This window comes from Vicugna pacos, chromosome 17 (genome assembly GCF_048564905.1).
Source record: "Vicugna pacos chromosome 17, VicPac4, whole genome shotgun sequence".
Classification (NCBI taxonomy): domain Eukaryota; kingdom Metazoa; phylum Chordata; class Mammalia; order Artiodactyla; family Camelidae; genus Vicugna; species Vicugna pacos.
The window spans coordinates 47,155,055-47,177,912 of NC_133003.1; the positions used below are offsets into that span (position 1 = coordinate 47,155,055).

General features: G+C 39.9%; 1 protein-coding gene across 3 annotated transcripts in view; it reads left to right on the forward strand.

The window, feature by feature from the left end:
* GRM7 (glutamate metabotropic receptor 7) overlaps positions 1–22,858 on the forward strand; it is an 893,798-nt gene that overhangs the window by 125,532 nt on the left and 745,408 nt on the right. For 2 of the 3 annotated variants that reach the window (XM_006206843.4, XM_072941756.1), the window contains exon 1: positions 13,571–14,363. The exons of the other annotated variant lie outside the window; for it this stretch is intronic. In XM_006206843.4, coding sequence (XP_006206905.1) covers positions 13,845–14,363 — 519 coding nt within the window. In that variant the 5' untranslated portion in view covers positions 13,571–13,844. Of the gene's footprint in view, positions 1–13,570; positions 14,364–22,858 lie in introns of those variants that run through there. 3 annotated transcript variants of the gene reach the window in all.

Sequence of the window (22,858 nt, forward strand, 5' to 3'; positions counted from 1 at the left end):
CTAGAAATCAATTACTAGGAGAAAACTCAAGTCACAAATATGTGGAGATTAAACAACATGCTAGTGAACTACCAGTGGTCAAAGAATAAATTAAAAAAAAATTGAGCCAAATAAAAATGAAAATACAATATACCAAAGCTTATGGAATGCAGCTAAAGCAGTCCTAAGATGAAAGTTTATAGTGATAAGTACTTTCATTAAGAAAAAAAGAAAGATCTCAGACAAACAACCTACTTTTCTACTTCAAAGGACTAGAAAAAGAACAAACTATGACCAAAGTTAGTGGAAGGAAAGAAATAACAAAGATTATTGTTATAAATGAGCAGTAATAAATGAAGTAGAAACTAAAAAGGCTATAGGAAAGGTCAATGAAACTTGAGATTTTTTTAAAAAGATTAACAGAATGCACAGACCTTTAGCTAGACTTACCAAGAAAAAAGATTTTAATAAATAAACGAAAGAGATACATTATGACTGATAGCACACAAATAGAAAAGACTATAAGAAACTACTATGAACAATTATATACCAACAAACTTAACAAACTAGAAGAGATGAACAAATTCTTAGTAAGTACTTTGACTGGTTTAATATTTCTCTTCATTTTCTGGCATTCTAAAATCTTATTTGAAATTTTTGGTGTAAACATTGCTAAAAGAATCCACAATTAACAAGGAAAATTTTGTTTCATAGTTTTTTTCTTTTAATTCAGAAGGATTTCCTATCTGTGAGGCTTTTTTTTTTTTCTTTCTTGTATCCAGTGAATGCTGTAGGGAGTGATCTTCCATCAGTTATTCCTGTTTCTGGAACACGGTTTGCTCTTTGGCTTGGTATTTTACAGCTGTCCCTTTTAGGCAAGCTTTGAATAAGCCATCTTCTCACATAGTTTGGCAGGAGCAAAATGGTACCTTCATATGAAATGTCACCTGTGCTAGATTGGCATTATGCTTGAGATTATAAATATTAGAGTAATTCCTAAACAGCCCTCTCTATTTATCTCAGAAATATTGCTACATAATGGACTCTAAGAGGGTAGATTTGGTTATTTTATTTCGTCAAACTTTAATCCTTGTTCAGGAGCAAAAAAGTATTGCACAGAAATTGCATAAAAATGGAGTCTAGGACAGATAAAATTTGCTTTAGTCATTAAACATTAGAGCTGGAAAGGAAAATGGAGTTCATTGAATTCAGTGGTTAGTAAAATGGATGTAGAAGAATTTCCATTTCAGTGCACTATTGTGGAGGATGAAGGTGAGCTAAATTAGTACGGTTTCTGGTTTCTCAGTTTTCTTCCCTCATAGCATTTCTTTAGGTTTTATTTATTTTTTTTAACATTGTGGTCTTCCTTATTAGATTAGCATTTTATTTTAAAACAATTATTTAATATAAATACTTCATATTGAAAAGGTTGCAAATTAGTTTCTAAGAGATTAAATGATTTCCCCAAGTCATAATTCTATTAAAAGATAGAATTGGAGCTAGGACCATGGTTTCTTGTGTTTTAGTGCTTTTTGATTTTTATTTCACTTCTTTCTTCTATTAAATATCTAATAACCAAATCAGAATACGATTACAGGATATGATGCAGAAAAGAATGAAAGGAAAGTGTTATAAAGAGCTTAAAATCATTAGTGATTGTTCTTACGTACTGAATTTTTCTTTCAAATAACTATTTCTTCACAGCTGTTTGAGTATGTTCTGGATATTGGAAGTGATACTGAATTTAAATAATAAAACTTTCTTCAAAATCCATTAATCTAGATCAGGGTTTCTCAGTCTCAGCACTATGGAAGTTTTGGACTGACATATTTTTTGTTGGTTGCTGTCCTGTGCATTGTAGGGTGTTTAGTAGCACCTTTGGCCTCAACCCATCATATACCAGGAGACATGACAATCTTTCACTCAGTTGTGTGAATCAGAAGTGTCTCAGGCAGTGCCAAATAACTGCCGGGGTAGTGATACTAACCTTCATTGAGAATCACTGATCTAGATAATGCAGAATCTAGATCAGGATTGAGAGACAAGCTGAAGACAGTCTTACCATATGTTGGTTATTATATGTAGACATTTATTCCAAGATTTTAAGCAGTACATTGATATTTATAATCATGGCTGTAAGAAGTGAGGCAGATGCGGGAGTTGAGGCTTAATACAAGGAGGTGAAGTGGGCTGCAGTTGAGTTGACTATATGCTTTGTGGCTATAGTGAGTCAGCAAAAATATTTAATATTCTAATTTAATAAAACTCGTGTCTTGCTAACTTTTTCATGTGGCCCCAGAAATAACGAGCAGAAAAGAGTTAAATGTTTGTCTTTGATATCTGGGTAAAGCAGTCAAACTCTAGAGTAAAGCATGGTGATAGTGATGGGATTCTTTAAGCTCATCATTCTGCTGCCTGATATGTTTTAGAATAGAAGATGGAAATAGTCATGAAGAAAGGGCTATATTGAGGAGTGGCCTATAGCATTCTGTATAATTTCTGTCTTTAATCTATTCCTTTACTACCTAAAAACAAGATCATCTGTAAATCAGTTTCCCATAATTGGAATAAAAGAGGATTTTGGGGTTTTTAAAATTTTTTTTTTACTTTGTGTTTAATGAACAATTGTTAATTTCAGCATAGAAATAGTCCTCTGTCATCCACATAGTTCTGTTGAGTGTCTCAACCACAGTGACTGATCACTTCCTGAGTCAAAGCATGACTCAGTTTTGCCCAACCAGGTTACTTTTATGATTTTTTAAATGTTTGTTCTATGGTCATTGACATAGAGCTACCTATTACTTTTGGATTTTGACCTTTCATGAATTTTGTAAGGTGGCTGGGACCATGACTGTCTTGCCTACCAATGCAAAGAGCCTCGCTGCAACAGGAGAGAATAAAGCCACCAAGCAAAAAGATACAAAGGCAAACAGACCCTGAAAAATAAAAGCCTCAAGACTTCTTTAAACACCTGGATCCAGACATATCTGTAGCTTGTGCTTCCCCTTGGACATCCAGCAACACAAGTCAACAAAATCATCTTTTTTTTTTTCTGCATCTAGTTTTTGTTAGGTTCCTATCACTGACAATTGAAGGAAGTCTGGTGAGTATAGAGAATATTCCCATTGAGCAAATGTGAGCAGGGGATTGCAAATACAAAGAAATAACAAAGTGACAGCTACCTAGATGAAAGACTAACAGGAAACAATAAGGAAAGCCCCTTGAACTTTAATGTAAAAATAATGAACAAATAAAGAGTGTGTGTGTGTTTTATTTTGCAAGTCTGTTCCTCAAGGACAAGCAAGGCATCACAGAAAATGACCTCATAACAGACTGAAATAGAGATGATAATGGAGGAGGAAAATGTCCAGAATCAAACCAGAGACTGTGTCCTTCTATTCACCCACTGTTTACAAATTCTAATGATGGACCAGTAATTCAACTCACCCATGTAAGAAATGCATCATATATGTATTCAACTGACATTTACAAATTATCAACCAAGAGGGAAGTATTCTAACTTTTTAAAGACCAAGGCTCTGAACTTCAATCTTTATCAGAGATGTCAGTCTAGGAAGAAAAACAAATAAGTCAAGAAATCAGGAATGGTGTGACAGCTATTGCACTGTAGGCAAGTGCAGAATAAAACAGAAAATTCATTCTATTCGTTGTGACATCTTCAGTTATAAGTAACTGGAAAAACAATTGAAACTAGCTTAAGTAGGAAAAAGACTGCATGGGGGATGCATTCAGGCACAGCTGGACTCAGGAGTTCAAACCATGGCACCTGAACTCTCTCCCCCTCTCTACCTCTTAGTTTTGTTTGCTCCTGAGTTGACTTTATCCTCTGGGAATATCTTTCGATATTGTGGCAGTGAAGACCATTGGCAGATCTGGGTTAATGTCAAGGTCATTAGTCCATAGGTAAAAGTACCTTTTTTCCCTGAATGACACTGATTGACTCTGTTTTGGTCTGAGGCCTATTTCTGGAGCAATCTCTGTATCTAAGAGGATATGCCTCAGCTTTGTCTGTGTACCACTTCTGCTGTTGAGTGCTAGGACCATGATACTGACAGACCCACTAAAATAAGGAGAATTGAGAGTTAACTAAAGGAAAAGAAGTGATTTAATTAATATAATTTGTGATGATGATAATAATGCTGATCTTCATTCTCATTATTGTAGGTGTGTGTCATTCAGTGTCCGAGCATGTGGTAGGTGGGACCTAGAAGTTGTGAAATCACATCTGAGCTAATTATTGAAGAATAAGTATTTGGCCACTGTTTGGTTAGGATGAAAAACAAGAGAATGCATTAGTATACAGGATTCAGTGTAATTACATAGGTATGCTTTATCAAAATTCACTAATGTCTATATATACACAAATGTCACCTACCATTGAGTACTGCTTATGTGCCAGGTATTTACTAAGTAAGCTCTTTAATTTGAGCATCTCATTTAATTCTCCTAAATTTTATAAAGTAAATATTATTCTCTCAAATTGCAAATAATGCCCAGTGAGGTGAAATAATTTACTCAACTAGCAAGTGGCAGAGATTGGATTGAAATGCAGGAAGTGTGAAACAAGAACTTGAATACTTAATATGACTTTGTACTTAGGGTCACCATATGTCTCAGTTTATGCCTCTTGTCCTGATGTAATTATTTATAACATACCCAAAATATGTCCAAATTTGGACAATAAATTATGTGATCACCATAACACTGCCTTCTTCATGGATATGTTTGAACTCCTATATATATCATTCAAAATGCTTTTAATAACGTTTTATTTTAGGAGAAGAGCCTCAGATTTACAGAAAAGTTACAAAAACAGTACAGATAGTTCTGATATACTGGCACCCACTTTCCCCTATTATTAGCATCTTATATTTATCTGTCACAATTAATGGCCAGTATTGATAAATTATTATTAACTGAAGTCATACTTTATTCTCATCTCCTTAGTTTTTACCTAATGTCTTTCTTTCTGTTACAAGGACCATCCAGGATATCACCTTACATTTAGTCATCCTACCTGTGACAGTTTCTCCTTAGGTTCATCCTAGCTGTGACAGTTTCTCAGGCTTCCCTTGTTTTTGATGACATTGACACTTTTGAGAAGTACTGGTCAGGTATTTGGCAGAATATCTCTCAATTGGGATTTCTCTGATGTTTTACTCGCAATTAGAACAGGGTTATGTGTTCTGAGGAGGAAGATCACATAACATCAGGGTATATACTGTCAACATGGCTTGTCAGTGTTGACGTCAAGCTTGATCACCTGGTTGAGGTACTATTTGACATCATTTCTCCATTCTAAAGTTACTTTTTTAAAATGGTTATTAACCTTTTCAAGTTAGGTTTATATGGCAAAAATGCACACATTTTAAGTGTATGAATTCATGACTTTTGACAGATACGTTTACCCATGTAACTACTATCCCTGTCAAGATGTAGAACATTTCCATCAACCTTCTAAAGTTGTTTTAACTTGTTTTAATGTAATCTTTTGATTTGGTAGAGTCTCTGAATATTCCTTTAAGTTTATACTTGAGTTAGAAATGCCCACTCTAGCAGACAGATCACACAATTTTGAGCTTCTCTGGAAATAAATAACCAGGTTGTTAACTATGATTGACTCTACCAGGTTACCTTTCATAGATTGGTTATCTCTCCATTTATCTTTCCTGACTGGAGTAACTAGGAAATGCAGACTTACCATCCCATGGACTTGAAACCTTGTCCCATAAATAGGAACACAAGGATGAACAAATCTAAGAAAAGGAGATTTACTGAAAAATCACAAGGAACCAACAGCTTCCTTCATAACTGCTGAGAGTGTGACAAGATGTGAAGAAGGCTGACATGACTGACAAAACTGGCACAGAGAAGACTATTTTGGATCAAGTCATGGGGTACCACTTTCTGAAGAGCAAGGATGTAAAGCAAGAGAATCAAATGGTGTTTTATATTCGAAGATTTCTAAGAGTGGACCTGAAGTAGGAGACAGATATGATCTTAACATTCTAAGACATTATCAGTGTTGGAGAGAGAGATTTCTAAAGTGCTTTGATCAATTCCTTTTTTAAAGTGTTAGTTATAATACTAACCACTGTTAGATTTATACGGACATAATGTTTTATAAGAAGCAAGATAAATATAAGTATAAAAGTTCATGATGAGACATAATGCAAGTTTATACTTTTTCAATAATTATAAAAATCATGGCATGTAATTATAACTGAAAGAAATGTTAGATCTCAGAGAGAAAAAAACCTCTTCAGTTTATAGATGATAAAAATGGAGAAGAGTTAAATAATTTTCCCAGATAATGGGATTTTTAACCTTTTATATAAATTTTATTGGGATATAATTTAGATAAAAAGAAATATGTACATTAAATATACAGATTGATAAGTTTATAAAGATATAAACTAATCATAAAACCTTATATAATAAAAACCACCACAAATTAGATGAAGAGTATTTCCATCGCCCTGGAAAGGTCCCTTGTACCACTGTTTACTCATTTCACCCCCAGTCCCCAGACCCAGGCTGATCAGGTATCACTACATATTCATTTTGACTCTTAATAGAATTTCATATAAAAGGTGTCACATTGTATGCACTTTTGTCTTTCTTCTTTTACTTGGTATAACATTTTGAGATTTATCTGTGTTGTATATATTAGTTTGTTCCTTTTATACCTGAGTAGTATTCCGTTGTATGGATATACCACATGCATTTATCCTTTTGATGGGCATTTGGGTTGTTTCCATTTTATAGTTATTTTGTATAATACCACTATGAACATTTATACAGAAATGCCTGTAGGCATACATTTTTTATTTCCTTGGGTAGAAGTAGAAATGTGGGTTGAATGGTAAGTTATGTTTAACTTTATAAGAGACTAAGAAAGACTTTTCTAAAATGGTTTTGACTAGCAGTATATGGAAGTACTAGTTCTTCTGTATTCTTTGCAGCAATGAAAATGGTCAGTCTTTCAAATTTTAGCCATTATAATAGGTAGTGGGATCTTGTGGTTTTTAATTGCTTTTCCTTGAAAACTAATGAACACCTTTGACTTTACCTACTGCCTTCTGTATATCATCTTTAATGAACATGTATATTCTTCATTCTGTGTGTGTATTGTATAATGTTCCTTATGTACAGGATCTTCATAAAATATATGTTGTGCAGTTTTCTCCATTTATGCTCTCTTTTCCTCTATTTTCTGAAAGGATCTGTGTAAGATTGACTTTTTTCCCCAAAATTTTTGATCAGATTCACCATGGGAAATCATCTGGACCTAGAATTTTCTTTGTGGGATGGATTTTTTATATGTTACTTATTTTACTTATCTTATTCAGACAGCTTTGTTGAGATATATTTTACTTATAAAACCCACTGATTTCATGTGTACAATTTAATCATTTTTAGTGACTACCAAGTTGTGTCAACCATCAACATAAACCAAGTTTAGAAAAAATTTTTTTTTCTAATAAGATCTCTCATGCCCATTTCCAGTTAATCTCCATTACCACCAACAGCCCAGACATGGAAGCGTTTTTCATTGCAAAGGAAATTTAAAAGACATAAAGCTTTTTGATTTTTTTCTTTCTTTTGGGTCAGTTTTGTGAAGTTGCATCTTTCAGTGAATTTGTCCATTTCACTTAGTTATCAAATTTTCTGATGTAAAAATTTTCATGACATTTCCTTATTATATTTTCCATAGGATCTAGAGTGATACTTTTTTTCTTAATCTGCCCAGCTAGACATTTTCAATTTTACTGGTCTTTACAAGGAATAGCTTTTGGTATTACTGGTTTTTCTCTCTTTTTGCTCTTTCCTATTTCATTGATTTATGCTTTTTATCCTTTCTTTTATCTTACTGTGGATTTAATTTATTTTCCTTTTCTAGTGTCTAATGTAAACTTTAGATGATTGAATTAAATGCATATTTTTTTTCTACTATAAGGATGTAAGCTACAAATCTTTCCCCAAGAACTGCTTTAGCCACCCTCAACGAATTTTGACAGGCTGTTATTGTTATCAGTCATCAAAAATATTTTCTAATTTATCTGGATTCTTTCAAATTGTAAGTTATTTAGAATTGTTTAATTTTAAAATATTAGGGGATTTTCCAGATATGGTTTTGTTACTGATTTTCATCTTAATTCCATTATCAGAATGAGTTCAGAATTTTAAGTGCATTGAGACATGTTTATGGAACAATGTATGGTCTGTCTTGAGCAATGTTTCATATTTCTCCAAGTTTGTCATTCTTTTCTTTTGCAGTACGCAACTGCTGTTACACATGCAGTGAATTTCAAATAATGTATTTTTCAGCTCTAGACATTCCATTTATTTTTATATTTTTTATTTCTCTCTTAATTGTGTTCACATTTTCCTCAAATTCTTGAACTTATTTACACTAGCTGCTTACATTCATTTCCTATTTCTGTGTCACAAACCACCACACATTTAGTGGCTTAAAACAATACTCATTTATCTCACAGTTCTCTAGACACTCAGAAGTATGGATGGGCTTGGCTGGGTTCTCTCCTGAGGCTCTTCTTACAAGGCTGAAGTTAAGTAAGTGAGGCTGGGCTGTTATCTGGAAGCTCTGGGGAAGAATCCAGTCCCAGGCTTTTTTAGCTTATTAGCAGAATTCAGTTCCTTACAGCTGTAGGGCTGGTGTCCCTGTCTACTCATTGGTTGATGTCCAGGGGCAGGTCAGCAGCTAAGGCCACTCCCATATCCTTCTAGATGGCTTCTTCTCTCTCAGCAATAGAGAACCTCATTCCTGCCAAATCCCTTTCACACTTAAAATCTCTCTTACTCTTTGCAACTAGCCAAAGAAAAGTCTTATTTCAGGGACTTACATGATTAGGTTAGGCCCACCAGGATAATCTCTCTCACAGTGAACTGATTAATAACCTTTAATTGTATCTGAAAAATCCCTTTTACTATGTAATATAATATAATCATGGGGGTTATTTTAGAGTTCTGTCAGACTGTTTATTTTGTGTTTGTGCTGATTTTAAAACCTGTCATTTCTAGATCTGTTTTTATTGACTAGTTTTTCTCCTGCCTATTCATGTGCCTTAGAATTCTTATTGGATTCCATACAGTGTAAAGGTAACGTGGTTAAGTGTCTTCAATTCACTGTTCTTCTTTAAAAAGTGTCAAAGTTTGTTTGGGCAGACATTCGGTATGTGCAGGTCAGCTTGATCAGTTTTGCCAGTGCTAGATGTGTGCCCACACCTGGGTTTGGATAGGTGCAGCATTAATGTTGACAGCTCCATCTCAGCTCCTGGAGACTGAGAGGGGTTCTTTCCAAAAGGAATGGCTTGTGATGTTACCAAAGGAACAGCAGGAACATTTCAGCCCCTACCAACTTAGGGAGTGTGCAAAATAAGAGCTCCTTAGCAAGATGGAATCAGGAAATAGATATTGGATTAAGTGACAGAAGACATTTACTACAAATAAATATGACAGCAAAGTATAACAGATGAAACAGAGTATTATTTTCTCTTTCTTTCCCTCTTAAAGAAACAAGTGACCTCCATTCAGTAGTGCAATACAAATGTAAGACTGTGTTAAAAAAAAAAAAAAAGCTATGGATGGAGGCCTACATGAAGGATGGAAGAATGAAAGAATAACCCAAGTACATTGGCAGCAGTAGCAGAAGTCTCAGCCCTACAAAGATAACTTTGTAAACTACACATTGGATTCAAATAGAGAGGGAATTGAAAGTGGAGAAGACATTATTTTCTGCAGAGGATGGTGAGCAGGGGGGAACAACAAATAAAATAAATAAAACTGAGATGATTAACAAAACACAATGCTAAGAATATAAATTAGGACTGAGTCCTTAACTTTAGTTATATATTTTTATTAATCCTTCGATGAGGAGAGATTAATGACTACACAGAACTAAGCCTCTGAACACGTTTTATAATGTATGATCTTTGTGCCTAAAACTAGATTCTCCTCCAATTTAATGTGACACTAGAACAATGACTGACCTAGTTTTAGATTAATCCCTCTTACACAAAGATTTTTCCATTCATATAATCTAAAAAAAAAAATACTGTGTTACCTATTAAGTTCCAGATCCAATGCATTGTGGCTGAAGATATAAAGATTTTTGCAAGCTCAACATCACTTTCCTGTTTCTCTGGTAACACATCATGCTTTCTGTTCGGTGCAGGTGGTGCTAGTGCCTGACGCCTGACCTTCCTCAACCAGTCTATGGCAATGGCCCATTACCGGTCCAGGTATAAACCCTTGACCTCTTAAGGCCTTCCTTTAGAGTTCATTAGGAGTGTTAAGGTTAGAGTATTTCCAGCTTAAACATTTTTTGTAAAATAAAAGTATTTCAAAATCTACTAATAATCCTTTAAATTTTAGAAACTGTGTACTGTGACGAAGAGGACAGCAGTTTATCTGCCATCCTTCTGCTCTGCTCACTTTGTTTTCTGTCACTGTGAAATAAAGGCAGTGGGAAATGGCAAAACCAGTTCTGATTCATTCAACACATGAGTGCTTCTTAGGTACAAAATACCATTTTAAACATTGTCCAGGATAAAAAGATAAATAATACCCAGCCCATACCCTCAAGGATCTTACAACTTGGCAAGTGAAATAAAACATGCACACAGATGACTGCAATAAAAAGAAGATAATGATTGTTGCCAGATGTTTGGGGAGAATGAGCAGAGCAGAGAGAGAACACAGAATAAGGCAACATTCAGTAGTCAGCCAGGAACTATTGAGCCATCACAAGACGTGAAGTGGAAATGGAAGAGTAGAACATAGATCGTCACATGGGCAGGTGAAAATTCAAGTGACGTTACTTTTAACTCAACTCTTCAAATGACTTTTTGGCACCAAGTTCCTAATAAATTGCCTTATATTAAGAATTAAATAAGCTTATAGCCTCTGTCAAATATATCCTAATGGACTGATGCCTAAATACTAGGATCATCGTATTTGTGTTCCCTAGTGTATGCCTTTCTGTTGCTTTGTTTGGTTCTTTCCTTCTTAGCTGATGCCACATTAACACGATACTTATTTCATTGGTTCCACCCTTTTTGGGCCTGTGTAGTAGAACAGGTGAATTACAAGATGATCCTTTTGACTTCAAACAACAGAAAGAAAATACTACATAATTGAAAAAAAAAGAAAAACAGAGGCAATCTTTCAGGCAAGTGTGGACCCAGGAGTTCACATGCTTTAATAAGGCTCCTATCTGTCTCTTACCCACTCATTCTTCTCTCTTCCTTTTCTCCTCTTTGGTATCTCTTATTATGAGACTCAACTATCTTCCCTGTTTATGTGGAAGCTCTGGCACAGCTACAGCTTATACCCTCATAGCTCTGGGGCTGGTGGGAAGGAGCAGGGCTGTCACAGCATAGGGTTGTACAAGATGTGCATGTATGTAGCAGGGCATCACATCTGAGAGTGATTGACAATCACATTGTATACAGGGGTAGATCTGTGTATTAATTGCAGCACTGTTTTCTTGAAGATGGCAGTAAAAGGTTATGGTTTTACAAAATCAAACAATGTAACAAATTGTCCAAAAGATATATATAAAATGTTTTGAGGAAGGGAGAGGGTTCCTTTTTCTTTTAACTCCAGCACAGTCTGTCTATTGGACAGTGGTAATCCTGTGTCACTACCATAGTTACTCCAGCATAAGTCCAGGGATTAGCCCTGCATGACTCTGGTTGGGCTCTGTTCCCATCCTTGAACTCATTACCAAAGTCAGAAGCATACCATGCTCTGACTAGCCAGGCCTGAATTATAGGAAGTGGGGTCTGTTCTCCTCAAACCGTGAATATTGAAACCTGGGTTGGGAGAGTGGCATATCAAAATAAATTGATGGACCAGACTGTCCCTAGAAGGAAGATAAATCGATAGAGAACAAGAAAAAAAAAGTCATCTATACCAAGAAATGTCTGTAATTGTCTTTGGATATCAAAAACCTGGTACCCTACACATAAAGCAACAGAGGATATTGGCCTAAAAAGAAAACCATGGCCAAAGGGGGATGGCCTATTTTAATAGAGTGTGTGAGAGTTAAAAGATAACTTGTAGAAAATCCAATTCACTTTCATCATTTTATTAGTGGGAAAACTAAAACCCAGACACAGGAACAGACATATCAAGGTAACCCAGGTGGTTGGTGGAAGAGACAAGCAACTACCCATCTTCTGACTTTTTAGGTTTGTGTGTGTGTCTACGTGTGTATTGTTTTGCTTTTTTTTTTTGTACAAGGAGAGTTTTTTCTGTAGTACATGAATATCAACAACAAAAACTATGTCTTGTTTCTCTTTTTCTCCACCCTCGATTATGACTAAGACGGTCTTGCCGCACTCCAACAGAAGGACTCAGCAAGAGTTGAGTTCACCATCAGGAGTACACTTGGGTACCAAGGACAGAGACACTACCCTTACTACTGTATGAATTAGGGCCACTTGTTGCTTTAATGTGCCAAGTTTGCGCTGGACCTGCAGGAAGGGACATCTTTGAAAAACAGCTTCCTAACTGCACTGCACCCTGCTCTGGTATCCTGATCCCTCCCCAAATCTTCAGCCAGAAATAGAAGAGAATGACATCCTAGATCGATGGGGAGATTTCTATTTGCCCCTCTTTCTTTCTCCTGCTGTCACCTCTTCCTTGCTGTTTCTTGCCCGAGAGAAAACCTGCCAGTAGCCCAGAAGCATGTCTGGAAATGGGGAGGAGGGAGCCTTACACCTGTCTGCGCCAGAGAAGAAAGTGTGCTCTGCAGAGTTCTCAGTTGTTTCCATCTCTTGCGATGAAAGGAAGAAAAAGAGCGAAACCGCCGCAGATCTGCTGGAGACCACAGTTAGTTCATCCGGCTCCAGCTGCAGTAACCAATGAAGACCAAGGATGCATTTTCATTCCTAACGTTTCTTGTTGGCGTCTTTCTCTACAGGCTAGCCTAGTGCCTTGGCCTAGAGAAGTCTCTAGGTAAAGGTTGTTTAAGTCGTCGTAAATCAGGTTCCGTGCGTTTGTATATTTTTCTTAGGAAAAACTGGCACAGACGGATTAGAGACTGGGGTCTCCCTACTTCACTTCATCCTTGGCGGCGTCACTTTGCGACTGCCTCACAATCCCCGAGCTGACAGCCCCGGTTCAGGTCCTCAAGGTTGGGAACAGTCAACCCCAGACATCACCAGCCTATCCCGGGGCTGATGCCATCCGTGCCTAGCATGTGCATGTGGGTGCAGGCGACCTAACCAGAGGCTTCTCCACTGAGACGGGAGCAGCTCAGCCCTCGCCTGAGACCTGCAATCCCCAGGTTCCCTGGGGAACGCGAAACTCCCAGTCCGAGGCACTCCGCCCCCCTCCCTCCTCAGCCGCCCACCCATTCCCCCCGCCACCCTTTACCTCAGCACGCAGCCCCTCCCTGCGTGATGATGCAAACCAGTGGGGAGGGCGGGCGCTGAGAAGGGTGGGGAGAGCCAGAGAGCGAGGGAGGGTGGGAGGGAGTAGGAGGAGGAGAGGGAGCCGAACGACCATTTAAAGCGATAGCAATCCGTGCCCTCTCCCCAGTGCTGGGCTATTGGAGAGCGCGAGCTGCAAGCGACGGAGCGAGAGCGCGGCACGCCGGCCGGGAAACCCGAGAGCGCACGGTGCCCCAAGCTGGCAGGCGCCGTGGGACCCCCCACCCTCTCTGGCTGCCCCTCCCCGGGCGCCTCCACCCTACACGCTTGCGGGAGCTCCTGGGCTTCCCCCGAGGAGCTCACCTCTAGGGACCCGGACCCCTGCGAGCCCGCCACCGTTCTCTCCAGCGCCGCCGCCACCACCGCAGCAGCCGGAGCAGCATGGTCCAGCTGGGAAAGCTGCTCCGCGTCCTGACTTTGATGAAGTTCCCCTGCTGCGTGCTCGAGGTGCTCCTGTGCGCGCTGGCGGCGGCGGCGCGCGGCCAGGAGATGTACGCCCCGCACTCCATCCGGATCGAGGGGGACGTCACCCTCGGGGGGCTGTTCCCGGTGCACGCGAAGGGTCCCAGCGGAGTGCCCTGCGGCGACATCAAGAGGGAGAATGGGATCCACAGGCTGGAAGCGATGCTCTACGCGCTGGACCAGATCAACAGCGATCCCAACCTGCTGCCCAACGTGACGCTGGGCGCGCGGATCCTGGACACTTGTTCCAGGGACACTTATGCGCTCGAACAGTCGCTCACTTTCGTCCAGGCGCTCATCCAGAAAGACACCTCCGACGTGCGCTGCACCAACGGCGAGCCTCCGGTTTTCGTCAAGCCGGAGAAAGTAGTTGGAGTGATTGGGGCTTCGGGGAGTTCGGTCTCCATCATGGTAGCCAACATCCTGAGGCTTTTCCAGGTAGGGGGGCGCTCCCTGCGGGGCAGAGCGCGCCGTAGCTCCCTACGCTCTTGATCCTAAAAGCTGGCTTGGACTCCACGGGTGCAGGGTCAGGTCAGCCTTCGCTCATTTCCACCCTGGAGATCCTGCCGAATCCCTCCCATCCCACTCGAGGAGGTACTTTTCCCTGCTTGGTTCATTTCCCTTCCATCTCTCCCTTGTCCGCGCTCCACTCCATCCGGCTTGACATCTTGGATTTATGGCCCCATTTACAAGAAGCAATCTGCGAAAAACAAGGCGATGATTTAAATGGGTTTGCATTAGAGTGAAATATGGTCCAAAAACAGGCTTGTAAAAGTGCCGGGCTCCTGTGAGAGCCGGTTGGGCGCAAAGCATGCAAAAGATGAGAAGACGCCTTGAAACTGGGCATTTCTCAACTCCCCAGCTTCCAGTCCCAAGCCGCCCGGCGAGCCACAGCTCCCTTGGAAAATTTCGAGAAGAGCTTAGGAAGGCGCTACTTAAACGGAGGGTTAGGTCTTCACCAACACTTGGATGTTAATTGCCCATTTCTCCCTGGTTGGATTTCCCGACCTGTGGCCTGTCTCTGCGAAGGCATGGGGCAGAAGGCAAGGGGACGCTCCCCACGTGGGGATGCCACCCGCAGACCTGACCCCCAGGTGATTTCCTCTGGGCAGTTGTTTGCACCGTCTAAATTGCATTTGCAATCCGGCCACTGGCAGGAGCTGGGCGATCAGCTTTCTACTCCTGCCACTTCAGAGCGCAGAGATGAGCTCATGCTAACTGCGAGACAAAATCGCTTTCTCTGCCTCCTCCCTCCGCCCATCCTTTCCCACGACCTCCCTAGCGCATCCCCCACAGCCCTAATCCTGGGCCTTTAGGACGATCCCCGGAGCCAGGCAAGAAGGCTCCTGGAAAGAGGCAATGGGGTGCGCTAAGGCCCGGCGGTCCTCCTGCTCCGGGCGCAGGAGGGCAACGGAGAAAATGGGAGGAAGGCAGATCGGGGTAGCTGAGCGGTGGGTTCTACTGCAGTGCTCTCTCACCGCCTGCGCCCGCAGCCTCAGCCCCACGGCTCCTGTGCTGCATTGGGTATAAATGGATGGCTTTTGGATTGAGAAATTGAGTTTTCAGGGTCAGCGTGACTGTGGGTTCCCTTCTCCTTGTTCCTCTGTGTTTCCCCCTTTGTATCTCTTTCTTTCCTCCTGTCTCTTTCTCCCTGATGTTTTCCCACTATTTTTATTTTCTCCTTTTTGATTTCTGCCTCTCCTCCTCTTTTACCCCTACCTCCAAGTTTTTTGTTCAACTGATTTTGTTTGATCCTTTCCTAATGCATAGCTCTCTCCCTGCCTGGGAGCACCCAAAGTCAATTAATCCCTTCTCCAGATGTTTGGCTGGCCCTGTGGCCTTATGCTCCCCCATCTAGAGAGTTGGCTCCCTCTCCAGTGCTTTCCCTAATGGTGCTGGGTTTCTGGAGGGGACCCCTTATGAGATTCAAGCTGTCACCGCATCAGCTCCCAGCAGTGTGAAGTTTGTGTTTGTGAGGCGGCAGTCTGGTATGGCCCCTGTGATCCTCTGATCATCCCTTACACCTCCTGAGTATGCCATCATGGAGAGCTCTCGATGTTTGCAAACCCAAAAGTGCTTTGAGGGCAGCCTTCACCTTGAGTTGATGCTTTCAGGAAGAGCCTGGGTTGTAAGCAAAACCCAGAAGCACTTCCTTTACCTCTGAGTTGAGAACTGGACAACTTGAGGAGGCAGTGCTGCAGGCAGGGATGAGGCCAGAGGTCACCTGAGAACCACTGGGTAACTCACAGCATTTTCTCTGGAGCCTGGGGGTTGAAGGCACATGTGCTGTTTCCCATTTCTTAATTATTTTGCTGCCTGTTTCTCTTTTCACTCAGAGCTTGGGCAGCACTGCAGATGGGCCTGCCTGCCTGCCTAAAAAAGAGCGAAATCTTAAAAGTCAAGAGAGAGATCGCAGACTAGGCTGAAGGATTGTGTTTGCTGGAAAAGATTCCAGGGGGAGCTGATTGCTTCTCTGGCGTGTGGACCTGAGCCACTTGCAAGGAAAGAAGACGCTTGCCTTATGCTTAGTTCCCCCATTCCCTGGGTTGGAAAGGAAAGGAACTGAATGCCAGTGTTAGCCGTGTGGGTTGGGACCAAAACCATTCACAGAAAACACTGTCATTTTCCTCTAATTTGCAAATTGCAGCTATTCATGTTGGATTGAACAGCTGAGGGAAAAAGAACCCCCAGTTTTCACCTGCCTTTATTGAGAAGAGGCTGGTAGTGGGAGGAATGCACCAACTTGTAGCTTGTGCTGCAAGCTGGATATAACCCGTGGTGTGGGCATGCTGGTTAACCGTTGCTTGTGCTGGACTGTATAGAGATAGATTCCAACCATCTCTTCCAATAGCCTTTTTTTGCATGTGATCTTAGAAGCACCTGGCATGTGAGTCCAATCCCCAGTTTCCTAGACTCTGTAAGTATGCAAAATGAATAGAGGGAATAGTGGAACACAGACCCATTGTTCAAAGGCACAATTTAGGGAGAGAGGAAAAGAACGGCAGGTGAATCTTCTCTGGGGTTGCAGGGTTCAACTCAACTAAGATTGCCCTATATAAAAGAAACTCCTCTAAATGATTGAATTCTTAGCTGTCCAGAGATTTGAGTTTTCTTCTCCCTGGCCCTGTGGGTTGCTGTGGGGACCATGCCAAACGTATCATTTGAGATATAAATTTATGGTGAGATAAACGTCTGTCTAGGCTTGAGGGAAGGAATACTTAGTGACTTAAATGAGGGATGCTAAGCACTGGGGGGCAGGAGGGAGTAATGAGATAGTAATAGATGTAACAAATGCCACCGCTGCCAGCAAAGCCTGGAATGAAGTTCTTTCCTGAAAATTAGGACCGGGGCAAGAATGACTCCTCAGATGTAAATAGGGTCTATGACTTTGAGTTCTTATCTGTCTGCTGGTGGAGAGCAAAGACAGGATCTATTCAAGTCTTTCTCCCTGTCCTCTATATGCACACTGAACTGGTTAGTCAGTGACATGTCAGAGGACAGGAATCATATCCAGGGGATCTTTCGAATCCAGGAATTTGAGGCTAATGAAATTAGTATGTGGCCAGGGCTCTGCCAACTAGAATTAAGTCACTGCAACCGCCCTGCAATGCATTTTCAGCCTCAAAGAAGCATCAGGGAGGAATTTCTGGAGATTTGTTTCTGAGCCTGTACAAAATAATACTCTCCTAATGCTAAGAAAGATTAAATGTAAATTAATATTGACCATGAGTAACATATTTAAAAACTAATCACTGAGTAGGGATTGCTTAAAGTGGAGAGCTTATATAATATGGTGTCCAAAGAATAAATCTCCCTTGACCACAGTTTCATGGGCTATAAGTAAGATATATTATAGTGGAAAGTAATGGGAACGTCTTTATTCAAGGCTTCTCTGCTATTGACTTGAGAGCAAACACTCTGAGAGTATAAATTACTCTTGCTACGTCCTGACTCTGAATGAACAATATTTCATGTGCAGTGACATGGTCTAAACTATAGACTTGGAATTGAATGGAATCTGTTTCAATTGTTTTGTTCTCTCAAGAGCAGCTAGATAGAAAAAGTGGTCAACTTGACCCTTGTGGGAGCATATTGCAAATGTCAACCTGTGGACCTTGTACCATAAATGGAAATACATTTGTCAATTTGCAGATGTTTACCTTCTGTTCATTGAAACTTGGATATACTCTCAAACTTTGGCGGCAACAATTTATACATGAGTACCTAGTTTTCTTCCTTTCTTCTTTCTCTCCTCTCCCTCTCTCTTTCTCTATCTTATGTAATTGGATAGAACTGGGCACCTAGGATGATGTGGTGTTACTATAGTGGGAAATTAAAAAAAAACTGTAACTTACTTTTTAAAAAAAATTCATAAACATAGGTGTCGGTGCCATTTGGAATAGTCTCTATGACAATTTCTGTCTCCAAATTTACTGTGTTTCAGGAAATTTACCTAACAGATGGTGAGTGGGCAATTTTTAAAGGGGCATCTTTTAAAAGAGCACAGAGGGAAGGAGTAGAGACAGGCACATACTATATTTGAAGATACCGCCACGTGTATCTTATGTATACATACTGTACAATTAAGATGTCTTTGGACATTTTTGTCTTCAAGAATAATTGAGATAATGGATGTCTTTACTTCAGTTTCATAAACATTTAGGGTTTAACAAATCACAAATGCTGCATTTCTTTTATATATAAATTGTGTCATGGATTTAAAAGACCATACCCAGATTACACAATGTATACTGTAGCCTCAATCCTGCCATTAATTACCTGTGTTTCCCTGAGTAAGTCACTTAATTTTTCTAGGCTTCATTTTTCTCATCTGATTATTTTCTTTTAAATAAATGTGGTTTGTTGAAGTCTCTAATCTCTGTGTCATAGTTTAGGATGGGACAGAACCGGTTCTTGTCATACTTCTATGACATGGTATTTCCAGATCCAACTTTGGATTTTGAGTGAGTTTGGGGCAACTTTTAAAGGACATTTCCACCCAGCTATTTCAGTTAACATCAATCTAGCTGATTTCCTGTACTCAAAGACTTTTCCCATATTCTTTTACCAGTGTGGTCCTTAGTCATATATATCGAGGCTGGTGGTGAGAAAAGTGACCTCCTGGGTCAGTTTACTACATGGTCACATGATGCAGGGCAGGGAGTAAGGACTGTGGATATTACAGAAACAGATACAGTCTTCTTTATCCAATGTCCTGTCCACTTTCATCTTGCAAAAACAGCAGGCTTTTCTTGGAGAACTGCCAGATAATGACATCCTGCCTCCTCCCTGGCCCCAGGATGGATGAGTCACCAGGGACTGAGCTCCAGCAGAGCAGGTGGTTGGCTCAGGTGTAGGCATCTGACCTTGGCTAAGCCTATCAGACTCCTCCCCAAGACTTTCCTGTCAGGGAAAAATGGTCTTTCCTCTCTGGAATTTCTAAGCTGGGGAGATAGGACCCTGGGACTCTCAGTGACCATCCTGCACAAGAAGAGACTTTCTGTAAAATAAAGTCTTGCAGAGGTAAGCAGGGCTGAGTGATGGAACCCTGTTGATGTTCTGGAACTCCCACACCACATCCAGCTGACTCTGAATATGGCTGCATCCCTGAATTTTCCAGTACTCGTTTGTTGAAGTGGTTATTGTTGTTGTTGTTGTTTTGTTTTGTTTTGTTTTTAAATTGCCTTAGACTCTTTTCAGTTTGTTTTCAATCACATGCAGTAGAAAGCACCATAGCTACAATAGCTAGCTTCCTACATTCATGTCAGGTTTGCTGACTGGCATTCCTTAAGTGAAAAATAATAGCTCATGTTTTCTTTAAATAAAATCCTTCTAGTCCAAGTTTGGGATACTCAGAACTCTGCATCCTTTCCCACTCTTTCCAACATTTACTCTATTATCTTTAAGCATTTGTGACCATGTCTTTCCTGTCTTGATGCAGTTGGGGGAGGGCAGATACTTCTAGTATAAACTGCAGCCTGTAAACCTCCTATTTGGAAGCTTTAGAACCACACTTGATTCCTTTCATTAAAACATATCCTCTGTTGATGTCTCCAGGGCACAGAAGCATTTTCATGGCATAATGGAGTACAAAATACGTTAAGCCTAACTCTACTTCTCACCCTCTTTTACTTTAAGCAGGCAAAAAAGAACAATCTCGAACACATTTCCCCAACAGTTAAACTGCATATATGATTACTAATTAGAAGACATTTATGCAACATACAGCTAGACTAAGTAATTAATGGCCCTTTGGCCAGGTGGCACAGTAAATATATATGTTCTATGCACTTAATTAATAACAAAGCATAAAATCTTTTTTACAGGGAAATGATTATCTGAGAAGAGTATTGTGCCAGCATACGTTATATTATGATATTTTATGTTTCAAAAGTGATCTTTCAATTACATTTACCGCTAAATGTTTCTTGGATCGAGTTATTAAATTATAAGGCCAAAAGTAAAATGATGTGAAATTACAGTGATATAGGACACATATTTCATTTTATAAGAATAGAAATTCTAGTTTATTTCAGTACTGCTAGTAGTGACTACAGTACTAATTTGAGCCCTTCCCATGAGCCACTATGCCATGTACATTTACTCCTTACAGTAGTAGTTCTGTAAAGAGGATATAATACTACACACTGTACAACTTAAGAAAGTGATCTTTGTAGCCCAAAGTCACAGAGCTCATAAGTGGCAAAGTCTAGATTCAAACTTAGATTTGCCTGACAGTGCCCAGGTTGTTAACTGCTGTTCATACTGCTCATTGTTGCACCAATAAAGAGGTGTTTAAATTAATTAAAGATGTGCTTACCCTGAAATTGTAGTGGTTTAAAGACATCAAGGTTGCCCATTGCTTAGCCACATCTGTTTACAGAAAGAAATAACGCTTTATTTCACTTCTAAATCAAGATTAATTCTGTAGGTCCATGGAAACTTGAGCACACAAATCCTTAACTCCAAATGAAAGATGTTTGTTCTCCATTATTCAACTGGTAGCCCTGTACAGAGCAATAAATACATAGTAGACTTTTCATTCAAATAAATGAGAAGAGATGTTTCTTCTTGTCCTGATTCAGTGCCCATCATTATGGATTATGATCATTCTTCCTAAACTTTATTTCATTTACTCCACTCTACAAACCTCAAGTGAGGAAATCTATCATTCAGATAGATGTGCAAACTGAGGGGACTGTATTAATACAATTGCTGAAAGTCAAGTTGATAGAGCACAGGAAATACATCCTAATAAATGCAGCATTAGTGTTTGTGTGGGCCGTGGAATGAAGGGTCGGAGAATTTTCAGTTTAATGGATTATTTTGCCTCTTGCTATGAAAGTGCTGCGGCTTAATAGTTTGATAATTGGTCACTTAGAGAATCCTCTGTCTCTGGGTGTGTTTTCTCCACTCTGCTGCCGCCGATTCCTTCTCTTGTTCTTGGTGGAAGATAGCAACTAAGCCATTACAAAGGGCTCAGCCTGCCTCTCGGAGTTATTGTTTAGATGAAAATATTTCCATTTGTTAAAGTACTATTTAAATGTTTATCTTAAACTTAACTGTGTTCTGAAAGTATTAGCACAGGCAGACATAATGGGGGATGTTTTCCAGGAGAAACCATACTTTTACCAAAGGAATTTTCAGAATTTTCAGGTCAGGATTAAGAATCAAATTCTGGAGTTAGACTGCAGTTTAAATTCATACTCACCACTTACTACCAGTCTCATCTTGATCAAACAGGTAACACACCTTTCATCAGTTTCCTTATCTTTGAATTGGAAGTAAGAGAGATGCGCCTTACAGAGTAACATTAAAGCATGTCTGATAGAATCATCAGAAGGATTGCACAAAATATGCATGGAAATGTTTTAGCGCTGAGTTTAACATGTGATTAGTGTTCAATACATTTAAAAGCTATTATTTTATAAGTATTACACTATCTTTAAATATCGCTATAGCTTAAATGTCGCTGTTGCTAAATTTGCTGTAAAATTACCATAATAATCCGTGATGAATTCACTCTTTTCTGTTTCCTTTGTTTAAATGGAAAATAGATAGATAGATAGATAGGTGTTTTTTACATAGATGTATATATACACATCTATCTATATATGTACAGAGAGAGAGAGAGAGAAAGAAATAAACACTTTAGTGTTACTATTGGGTGGAATGACAATTTCCGTGGCACTGATTAAAATAAGTCATTATTACATGGACTTAAGATAGCAGAGAGGCTAAGAGACTTGAAGTTAGCCATCCCCAAGTTTGAATTCCATTGTGACCTTTTTTAGCTGCAGAACCTTTGGGAAGTTTAGCTTTTTGAGCTTTACTACTAGTTTCCTCATCTGTATTTTTTCCAGAAATATATATTAAGCATATCAAGCATCTTCTTTGTGTACTGTTGTACGTGCTTGAACATATCAATGAATAAAATAGACAAGAACTTTTATTTTCTCTGTCTCTGTCTGTCTCCCTCCCTCTCTCTTTACACTCTTATGTGGAAACAGATGGACATTATAAATAAATCCTATGCTATGTCCCAAGCTGACGGGCACTACGGGATAAGGAAAAGAATGTGAAGGCTGCTGAGGAACCTTGGGTTGGGAATGCTAGAGGGGTGTGCAGGTGGGTTCTATTTTTAAATAGGGTCGTCAGGGTGGATTTCATAAGTTGCCCTTTGAGCAAAGACTTGAAGTGTGGAAGTTGTCAGAATGGATTAGGGGGAAACCACTCTCTGGGAGTGGGAACAACCGGTACCAAAACTCGAAGGCAGAATATGCCTGGCAGCTTGGAGGAATATCAGGGAGGCCACTCTGGCAGACTTGATCACTGCGGAGAAAGGGGCAGCAGGAGGGCTTGAGGTCAGATATATGATGGGATAGATGGGGTAAGTCCGCAGAGACCATCATACGCTTTTTATCTTTTATTCT